General features: G+C 38.1%; 1 protein-coding gene across 1 annotated transcript; it reads left to right on the top strand.

Moving 5' to 3' along the window:
- The first annotated feature begins 2,635 nt into the window (after window positions 1-2,635).
- On the top strand, window positions 2,636-10,374 carry LOC117323031 (perlucin-like). Its single transcript, XM_033878022.1, has 5 exons — window positions 2,636-3,057; window positions 3,784-3,872; window positions 5,684-5,777; window positions 6,415-6,634; window positions 10,216-10,374. The coding sequence occupies exons 1-5, from the start codon at window positions 3,018-3,020 to the stop codon at window positions 10,286-10,288; spliced, it is 516 nt and encodes a 171-aa protein (XP_033733913.1). The 5' UTR covers window positions 2,636-3,017; the 3' UTR covers window positions 10,289-10,374.
- The last annotated feature ends 1,114 nt before the right edge of the window (window positions 10,375-11,488 follow it).

Below are 11,488 nucleotides of genomic sequence, written 5' to 3'. Positions count from 1 at the left end.
TTATCAATTTCTACGAAACTTAATCTGCTCTATAACCATGTGTAGTTGTGTTTCCTTGAATGGCATTTTGGTTCGACTAAAGTTTATTTCAATATTTGAATTTTTTCCTGGATTTTTTTCTACCGAATTCTTTGAAACAAGCTTTATAATCAAAGTATCAAGTTATATTTTATCATTAACTTATTCCTCAGACTGTTAATGAAAATGAACATTCATCTCAGATATTTTAACAATACAGGAAAAAAATCATCACGTACGACACGTGTCGCATTTTAATTTTTTTTACGGTTACTTAATCTGATTAAAATAACTCTTGATCTGGGATCCCGTCCGTAAATACACTCCACTTCGTCAAGGTCATCGCTGCTTATTAACTTGGCTTAGGGGAAAGTGAAGTTTACTGAACGAGGTGGAGATCAAGATATGATTTTAATCAGATGGTATTAATACTTTATCAGTTAGCCGCAATTGTCCCCCTCCAGGTGTCAGCACTATACCATCAACAGGTTGTGTAGTTGTGTTGTAGGATTCTGTGACCCCCGTCTCGATATGATGCATCCAATAATGATTACATTTTCGATATAAAAATGATTGTTAAAATGCTGGATTATTTTTGTCGTTGTTTTATCACGATGTAGTATAACGTTTTGTTTGGTTTATATCGTTTAACGTCAACTTCAATAGTCATTTTGACCTCATTATGATAACGCAGAACTGATGCTGAAGTTATAGTGTTACCTCACTGAAATATACAGCAGAAGCCATCCAGCAGGACAACCACCTGGTCACATGATATTGACAACGGACTGTGAAGCAAGAGCAGTATGTCTCGGCTAAGGGACAGAACACAAATCCTTCCTCGCCAAGGCAACCGCTCAACTAAAGGGTAACATTTAAATGGTGACAAGAAGACAAACAGAGGAAAGATGACATCCCAGATTTAGTCGTATTCTTCGATCATGCAGTGGAGTCAACGTGAATCATACTTGTACAGAGCACGTTTTGTCATGTGTTATATATATCGTATGTATATATATCATTTATAACTTTCCACGTGTGTACATGTCTCCCTTTTTGGAACTCTCCTGAAAAAAAAAAGTAAAAGTTTGCAAAGAAAACAAGATGGTTGTTTTTTCTCCTCTCACTACCAAGCACATAGATATAACGATGCTTCCCCAAGCCGTCATGCCTTAAGCCGCTACACATGGGAGGTAAATAGATACAATTTAAGAAGGATGGAACACAAAAGACGCAAGTGTGTTGCACGTGCTCCCGACGCAGGGCACACACACGCACAACACACGTCAGACGACAGTTGGCAAAGTATGGTCATTGTGTCCAATGCGTTAATGAGAAGAGGACCAACGATTAAAACATTTTATTGAACTTGATGAATAGAAGTGATCTAAACAGAACGTGACAAAACGTGATAGTATATCGTGATGATCGTAAGAGAGCTGGAGAGAACGTATCAAAATCGTGGTGATCGTAAGAGAGCTGGAAAGAACGTAGCAAAATCATGATGATCGTCAGAGAGCTCGAGAGAACTTACGAAAATCGTGGCAGATCTTGAACAGGGTCGTGTTGGTTTCGTAAGAAAACGCTCCGGTAGTAACAGACCGTATTGAGACCTTAGGAAAACGAGTAAAACGAGAAAAACATGCAATTGAAAAAGTGTAAACGCACTATTTGTTGGGTGTTTTTACTGTATAGGGTTTTAATGCAAAATACAAAAAGGAAGTATGATGATAGTTGTGATTGCAAGGAGATGCCATTTTATATTTAAAAAGAACACATGTTTTCGGATGATAGATTCATTATGTAAATTGTAGGTTAAAATTGAACGAAACAATTGCACATTTACAAGTTATATGCTTTCAAAAGCTTAATACAGATTTTGTCTAGACATTCACATAACGTTGAAAACAAAACTGTATGAGGTAGAAGGGAGATAAATCTTATATTTCGAAAAGGAGAATCATAAAAATTTGTCCTATGGGAGGTAACTCCTTTGGAATTGTACATCAATGCTCCATGATATTTAAGAAACGATTTTTTTTACCATCTGGCGACCCTATGACGTCACAAAATTATTGAAGTCATAGGTTTTTTAGCCAATTAAAGATATGCCACGCCCTGGTTCTGTTGTCTTCAACTTATTTTATTTAAATATTATCTGAACATTTCTGCATATAAGTACACATTATATTTGCCTTACTAGCACACCTTCATTTTTATGATAAGCAATATAAGTATATATATGATAATATGAAATTGAATAAAGTTTTGTGGATGTAATTTTAAACGAAAATGATGTTTTATTGTTTGTTTGATTGATTGATTGATTGATTAATTTTCAGTCAATAGTTGAAACTTTTTCACTCAATTCGTGCATCAGCTTTAGCTGATCTTGCAATTTTTTACATCACCCGGGTTAATGAAGTTTCATTTTTAAACCAAATTAAAAAAAAAAAAAAAAAAAAGAAGCTAAACAAATTTTAATTGACCACTGAAATTAACATATATTTGACTATAACGCGCAAACAGGCTTTAAAAAAGAAAGAAAAAAAAAAAGAAAAAGAAAAGTGGTTTGTATATTACATGTACATTATAGTTTTGAAGATCACTATCTACACTTCGTGCTATGTTTAACTTTATACTGTCTATAATTATACGCTTCTGATAAAGTTTAGGAAGTCAGCCGAAATGTAGGCCAAGTGTCTTATCTTTGATATATATTTCGGCTAATAATTCGGCCAGTAAACAATAAAACAACAATAAAAAAGTGAGAAAATACTTTAAACAATTGGTATTCTGCAGCAACTGATGCCCGGTCACTTTCTCATCTTTTCCGATAGCATTCAGCCTGTCGGCGAACTCATTTTAATGACTTATTTCATTCGTACATCCTCGGCTAAGTTCGCAACAGCACGATTTTATTTCCGAGACTTTACGGATTTGACCGAGAAGTAACGATTACATGTAACGGTTACACCTCACACAGAACAGCTGCTAAAATGTACTGCTTAGGTCTGTTGATTCTGACGCTGGGCCAAGGTGAGTTCTCAAATCAACAAAACAATTTTCTTAATCAGATTAACAATATATATATATTTATAAATTTATTAATTCAGAGGGGAAAGTGAACAATGCTCTATCTTGATGTTAACATGCTCTCATGATACGATCCATTTTTTATATTCTTACACAAGTACTAGTTGTGTGACTTATGGTTCTATTCTTTACCGGTACGCACTTTGAGAACGTTGACATTCAACTTGGACTTGTTGGTACAGTACATTCCCATCAGTCCATCAGATGATTGAAATTGTTGCAATTTCTTGAAGTCGACAACTAATTCCGAATTGAAAATTACAAACATAAATCCCTCCTTAAAATAAGCTAGGGGAGTGCCAAAATAGGGTACATTTTCAAAAATGTTAAAGTATTTATAATTTTTATGTCGTTTGTACAGGACCATATGGTTTTTCTGCCGAAACTAAATCCTCCAAAATTATTTTCTTTACTTGAAACAACACTGTTAATTTATCAAATTTCTAGACGACACATTATTGAAACAAAAAACAAAAAAACAACGTAAGATGTGGATTTTATCGTAAAATAATTCATATACAATACTATAAATATTAGGATAACACGTTATCAAAAAGAAATCGAAATCTTTTAAAAGATAAAATATTGAATCTGAAAAGTGTTTTGGGGCCTGTGGAGAACAGTGTACATGTACAGTCAGACTTGTGAGCTTTTTATGTTTGTATCTAGCTCTGGCCAGCTGTCCACATGGATGGACTCCCAACGCAGAATCGTGTTACCACGTCAGCAGAGACGATGCGACCTGGGCAGAGGCTCAGGTAGGCGGCGATAGCACTAGTTACTCTTCCTACGGTAGGGTGACAAAGGGTGACGGTTGATTTCGGGCACAGGAACTTGGCACAAATCACCAATCCCATGGTTCATCTATTGCTGAATAGTGGGACAACCAGATTAGTGGTGACTGGATAGTGGGACAACCATATTAGTGGTGACTGGATAGTGGGACAACCAGATTTTAGTGGTGACTGGATATAGTGGGGCAGTTAGATTAGTGGTGACTGGATAGTGGGACAACCAGATTAGTGGTGACTGGATAGTGCGACAACATGATTATTGGTGACTGGATAGTGCGACAACAGGATTAGTGGTGACTGGATATTGGGACAACATGATTAGTGGTGACAGGATACGGTCGGACAACAGGATTAGTGGTAACTGGATAGTGAGACAACCAGATTAGTGGTGACAGGATAGTGGGACAACCAAGTTAGTGGTGACTGGAATGTGGGACAACAAGATTAGTGGTGGCTGGAATGTGGGACAACAAGATTAGTGGTGACTGGATAGTGGGACAACAAGATTAGTGGTGACAGGATAGTGGGACAACAAGATTAGTGGTAACTGGATAGTGAGACAACCAGATTAGTGGTGACAGGATAGTGGGACAACAAGATTAGTGGTGACTGGATAGTGGGACAATCAGATTAGTGGTGACTGGATAGTGGGACAACAAGATTAGTGGTGACTGGATAGTGGGACAACCAGATTAGTGGTGACTGGATAGTGGGACAACCAGATTAGTGGTGACAGGATAGTGGGACAACAAGATTAGTGGTAACTGGATAGTGGGACAACCATATTGGTGGTGACAGGATAGTGGGACAACCAGATTGGTGGTGACTGGATAGTGGGAAAACCATATTGGTGGTGACAGGATAGTGGGACAACAAGATTAGTGGTGACAGGATAGTGGGACAACAAGATTAGTGGTGACTGGATTGTGGGACAACCAGATTAGTGGTGACAGGATAGTGGGACAACAAGATTAGTGGTGACTGGATTGTGGGACAACCAGATTAGTGGTGACAGGATAGTGGGACAACAAGATTAGTGGTGACTGGAAAGTTGGACAATCAGATTAGTGGTGACTGGATAGTGGGAAAACCATATTGGTGGTGACAGGATAGTGGGACAACAAGATTAGTGGTGACAGGATAGTGGGACAACAAGATTAGTGGTGACTGGATTGTGGGACAACCAGATTAGTGGTGACAGGATAGTGGGACAACAAGATTAGTGGTGACTGGATTGTGGGACAACCAGATTAGTGGTGACAGGATAGTGGGACAACCAGATTAGTGGTGACAGGATAGTGGGACAACCAGATTAGTGGTGACAGGATAGTGGGACAACCAGATTAGTGGTGACAGGATAGTGGGACAACCAGATTAGTGGTGACTGGATAGTGGGACAACAAGATTAGTGGTGACTGGAAAGTTGGACAACCAGATTAGTGGTGACAGGATAGTGGGACAACCAGATTAGTGGTGACTGGATAGTGGGACAATCAGATTAGTGGTGACTGGAAAGTGGGACAACCAGATTAGTGGTGACAGGATAGTGGGACAACAAGATTAGTGGTGACAGGATAGTGGGACAACAAGATTAGTGGTAACTGGATAGTGGGCAACCATATTGGTGGTGACAGGATAGTGGGACAACCAGATTAACGGTAATTCAATAGAGGGACTACTTCCCCAAATCATGATTGTTGGTCACGAGAATTGTAGTTATAATGAAGTTTGTCTGTATACAATGCTACATAAGATGAATGTGTTTATTTTAACAGAAAATGTGTGAAAGTCATCATGGTTCGCACCTGGCTAGAATAGAAACGGAACCCGAAGAAAAATTCATTGAGTCAATGCTTCGGGATTATCACCGTAAGTAAAACAATGAAATATCTCCACACACTTTCTTGTATAAACTGAACATTGAGTCTTTACAATTCAACATAAATAACAGTGACAATGATGTAAACTGATACAGTGCAAGTACATTTAAATGCCGTAGTTTATTGTATTGATTGAATTGTATATATTATATCGTAGTAGAAATAATGAAATCAACACGGCATTTTCGCTAACGTTTTCAGGCCTTGCTGGCCATCTTCAGGCGATTTGTTTATTCTTGCTTAGTTACAAATACAATACAATATATCGTATATATTGTATTGTATTTGTTTTATATATAACATTGTATATATTGTATTTGTTGTATATATTGCATTGTATATATTGCATATAGTATATTGTGTATATAATGTTATATATATATTATATTGTATTAAATTATATTGTATTTTATTGTATCTATCGTATTGTATTTATTATATATATATCATAGTATATTTATTGTTTTGATTGTATTTCATTGTATTATACATTTACCATAATAATAATGCAATCATTCCTCTTCGAGATGTTTTCTGGCACAAGGACAATGGGGAATTGGTATTTTAATCACTTCCCCAATAAATGAAATATGTTTTTAATTTTTGTTGAATGTTCATATTCCCAGACGAACACGAATATTGGCTAGGCGCTTCTGATTGGACGGTTGAGGGTGAATGGATGTGGGAACCAGAGGGAACAGCAAGCTTCATGTACACCAACTGGAAGCCTGGCCAGCCCGATAACCACGGAGGCGATGACAACTGCCTCTTAATAGAGGGAAGGTCCCTCTTTTATTGGAAAGACGAAGACTGCCATGATAGAAACTTATACGTGTGTGAGAAACTGTGAGTAGCTTGACGTCATACAAAGTCTCAGGGTTTTTTTCCACACTATGGTCATCGTCGATATGCACGTGATATGTTCTCGCTAGCTACGATTTATCCTGTGTGGACACTGTATAAAAGGTCTCGTATTCATGAATTATTATTCTGGAACCAAATCCAGTAACCTGATTGGTTCCGTTGCAAATGGTTTAAAAAATCTGACCAATCAGAAACGTCGTTTTATGTGCTCTAGGCAAGATAACAGATAACACAAAATATGAAGTCACATGGACGCGGCCATCTTGGTATATCAATTATATTTTTAGAACACCTGATCCGTCCGTAAACTTTTCCTTTAAAACACTACTCCTCTTAAAAACATGAGTGGATTTCAACCAAATTAAGTCTGATGCATTATTTAGGGAAGGAAGTCGTTTCTTCAATAAAATAGACTGATCTTGTCACAGTGGACACGGGCGCGAAGCTGAAAAGAGGAAATTCAAATTTGCTTTAAAACGCTAAAACTCATATTCCTGTCTGAATTTAGCTGTGGTTTTAAAACGCTTCATTTCTGTTCTGATAGAGTGGATTACAACCAAATTTGGTGTGAAACAGTTTATACAAATCAGGCAAGTTTGCCCCTGAAGACAGAAGGGGTCAATGGGGAAACTAAAAAACTGTCTCGACCAGATTTAGAATGAAATTTGCCACTGAATGAAAGAGGGATGTCATTTCCGAAATAAGTAAGGTTAATTTGACCTGCTAGTGACAAAGTGGAGGGGTCCCAAACTGAGGAACTATTACGTGCTATAAGATTGTTGCAAATAATTTAAAAATCAAATTATGATTTGGAACATTTGTATATATATAAATTGTTTTTGACCTAGATTTGTTTTTTTCAAGTCTGACTTGTAAATCTGTCTGTTGCTCATCTGTTCCCTTTAATTTATCAATTTTGTTCGGAATTATTGTTTATATCAAGGTATAAGAGTTATTTCCCTTTAAATAGTAAAAAGGACGATTCTTCCATTTTCAGTCTTCATTAAAGTTTTAATCTTTTTTTCCCCCCAAATGTAAAGAAAATTGGAGTACAAGCATAGGACCGTTATTTCAACGTGCTATCTAAACAAGTTTGTAGTCTTTATGCATTTTAGTTTAAAACTAATTTCTTCATTAAATCGGAATGTGGTAGCCTCCACAAGTTCAAATATACATGTATGCATTCTCAATAGTAGTAGCTGTTGTAGTTGTTGTTGTAGTAGTAGTAGTAGTAGTAGTAGTAGTGGTGGTAGTAGTAGTAGTAGTAGTAGTAGTAGTGGTAGTAGTAGTAGTAGTAGTATGTAGTAGAAGTAGTAGTAGTAGTAGTAGTGGTGGTAGTAGTAGTAGTAGTAGTAGTAGTGGTAGTAGTAGTAAGAGAAGTAGTAGTAGTGGTAGTAGTAATAGAAGTAGTAGTAGTAGTGGTAGTAGTGGTCGTGGTCGTCGAGTCTTGTAGTCGTGGTAGTGGTACGTGGTAGTGCGTCGTAGTCGTGTCGTAGGTCGTGTCTAGCGATTCGTGTAGTTGTAGTCAGTAGTCGTAGTGTAGTTGTGTAGTAGTCTGTCGTCGTCGTGTAGTAGTCGTCTCGTAGGTGTAGTGGTGTGTCGTCTTCGTAGTCGTAGTCGTAGTAGTGTCGTGTAGTAGTGTCGTCGATCGGCGTAGTGTCGTCGTGGGTGTCGTCGTGTCGTCGTTGTGTAGTCGTGTCGTGAGTGTGGGTGTGGTGTGTAGTGTGTATCTTGTAGTTGTAGTAGTGTAGTCAGTGTAGTGGTAGTGTACGTAGTTAGAGTAGGTAGTAGTAGTAGTGTATGTGTAGTGGTGTAGTGGGGTGTGGTGGTGGTGTGGTGTAGTGTAGTCGTAGTAGTAGTGTGGTGGTAGTAGTGTAGTAGTCGTAGTGTAGTAGTAGTAGGTAGTAGGGTGGGTAGTGTAGTAGTAGTAGTGTAGGTGTCGTGTATGTGGTGTGTGTGTGGTGGTAGGTGTAGTATAGTAGTGGTAGTTTGTAGTAGTCGTTAGTCAGTGTGTAGTGTCGTGTGGTGGATGGTGTGGTGGTGGGGTGCGTGGCGAGGGTGTCGTGTGTAGGGTGTAGTAGTAGGTGTAGTGTTGTAGTGTCTTAGTGTAGTCGTAGTAGTAGTAGTGTGAGGTGAGTGTGGTGGTGTGTCGTGTCGTGGTGTGGTGTGGTGTAGTGAGTGGTGTGTTGTGGTAGTAGTGTAGTCGTAGTGTCGGTGGTGTGTGTGTCGTCGGTCGGTGTGGTGGGTGGGTGTAGTGGTGTGGTAGGTAGGGTCGTGTGTAGTTCAGTGGGTCGTGTGTGTCGTCAGTAGTGGTGTGTGGTGGTGGGTGGGTGGTCTTGGTAGGTGGCGTGGTTGGTGGGTAGTAGTAGTGTAGTGTGTAGTAGTGTTTGGTGTGGTGGTGGTGGTGGGTGGTGTGCGTGTGTGTCGTCGTCGTATCTAGTGTGTGTAGTAGTAGTGTAGTTAGTGTAGGTTGTGTTGGTGGTGGTGGCGTCAGTGAGTCGTGTGGGAGTGGTGGTGGGTGGTGTGGTGGTGGGGTGGGTGGTCGTAGGGGAGTAGTAGTAGGTGTAGTAGTGGGTAGCTAGTTAGTCGTCGTGTGCGTGTGGTTGTGTGGTGGTCGTCGTGGTCGTGGGTGTGTGGTGTGGTGTAGTGTCGTGTCTGTAGTAGTGTGTGGTGTGTGGTGGGGTGGTGTGTGGAGTGGTAGTAGTAGTAGTAGTAGTAGTAGTAGTAGTAGTAGTAGTAGTAGTAGTGTAGTGGTGGTAGTAGTAGTAGTAGTAGTAGTAGTAGTAGTAGTAGTAGTAGTAGTAGTAGTAGTAGTAGTAGTAGTAGTAGTAGTAGTAGTAGTAGTAGTAGTAGTAGTAGTAGTAGTAGTAGTAGTAGTAGTAGTAGTGGTAGTAGTAGTAGTAGTAGTAGTAGTAGTAGTAGTAGTAGTAGTAGTAGTAGTAGTAGTAGTAGTAGTAGTAGTAGTAGTAGTAGTAGTAGTAGTAGTAGTAGTAGTAGTAGTAGTAGTAGTAGTAGTAGTAGTAGTAGTAGTAGTAGTAGTAGTAGTAGTAGTAGTAGTAGTAGTAGTAGTAGTAGTAGTAGTAGTAGTAGTGGTAGTAGTAGTAGTAGTAGTAGTAGTAGTAGTAGTAGTAGTAGTAGTAGTAGTAGTAGTAGTAGTAGTGGTAGTAGTAGTAGTAGTAGTAGTAGTAGTAGTAGTAGTAGTAGTAGTAGTAGTGGTGGTAGTAGTAGTGGTAGTAGTAGTAGGTAGTAGTAGTAGTAGTAGTAGTAGTAGTAGTAGTGGTGGTGGTAGTAGTAGTAGTAGTGGTAGTAGTAGTAGGTAGTAGTAGTAGTAGTAGTAGTAGTAGTAGTAGTAGTAGTAGTAGTAGTAGTAGTAGTAGTGTAGTAGTGGTAGTAGTATTAGTAGTAGTAGTAGTAGTAGTGTAGTAGTAGTAGTAGTAGTAGTAGTAGTAGTAGTAGTAGTAGTAGTAGTCAGTAGTAGTAGTAGTAGTAGCAGTGGTAATAGTAGTAGTAGTAGTAGTTGTTGTTGTTGTTGTTGTTTTACGTAATATGTTTGTTATTTTCAGTGCGGACACTGATCCCATCATAGCTAATATGACAGCGCCGCCGGTGTTTCAGACTGTTGTCAGCATTGTCTGATTGTAGGACACGCTGGACATCAGATACACCGTCGTGTTTATGACTCGATAGTTGTCGTAATAAAAAATACTTTTGAATTCATAAAATTGTGTATTTCATTATTATTGATATTACTGCAATTTGACATTTTACTTAGTTGTCTGTGGACGTTTACTTATGATTTTTAAACTTTATTTCAGCGTACAACAAATATATAAACAACAAACAAACATCATTTATTTGTATTCCCCGCATGTTCATTTGAATATCATCAATAAAATTATTAATCGGAGTATATAACTTAACCGGTGAAAAAGGAAGGTACTTTATCTCGATAGACAAACATAAATTTGGGTTATACAAGTATCAGTAAGTATATATACGATGACAAATTAACAGTTAACAGCCTCATAATAGTGGTTTTTTTTTCTGTTTTTTGTTTTTTGTTTGTCTTATAAGGGCTCGTCTGTGACACCAAGGATTGCCATAATGAAACTCCATACTTACATATGTACATGTAGGACATACAGCGGGATTATCAGGACGATCCAATATAATGGTTTATAATGCTAAGACATCAAAGATCCTAAAATAGTACTGCATGTGAACCTAAAGCACTGGTAGTCATTCGGCTCTGTATGATTTAATATTATACGCAGAACAATGTAGACACAACCACTATGTAGGTCAATCATTTAACACGTCTTCCATAGGCCTTCTCGTCCACATAAATTGTAAATATTTCTATAGCATGAGGATATTTCGTCCACAGTTTTTGTAAGTTTTCATCCATTAGGACTTTTCGTCCACATAAATTGTAAACATTTCTATAGCACGAGGACATTTCGTCCATAGTAATTGTAATTTTTCAACCATTAGGACTTTTCGTCCACATAAATTGTAAACATTTCTATGGCTTGAGGACATTTCGTCCACAGTTATTGTGAGTTTTCAATCATTAGGACTTTTCGTCCACATAAATTTTAAACATTTCTATAGCATGAGGACATTTCGTCCACAGTTATGGTAAGTTAACATACCATTAGGATATTTCGTCCTAAACAAAGTAAGTATCTCCTTATATCACAGGAACATTTCGTCCACAACAAAGTGAAGCATTTCATACCATAGGGACATTTCGTCCAAATACCAAGTTAACTCTTGACTTTATAGGAAACTTTCAAGGGATGATTTTAATGGTATTCACAAAGATCACATTAA

This window comes from Pecten maximus, chromosome 3 (genome assembly GCF_902652985.1).
Source record: "Pecten maximus chromosome 3, xPecMax1.1, whole genome shotgun sequence".
Classification (NCBI taxonomy): Eukaryota; Metazoa; Mollusca; class Bivalvia; order Pectinida; family Pectinidae; genus Pecten; species Pecten maximus.
This window is presented reverse-complemented; position numbering and strand designations above follow the sequence as displayed.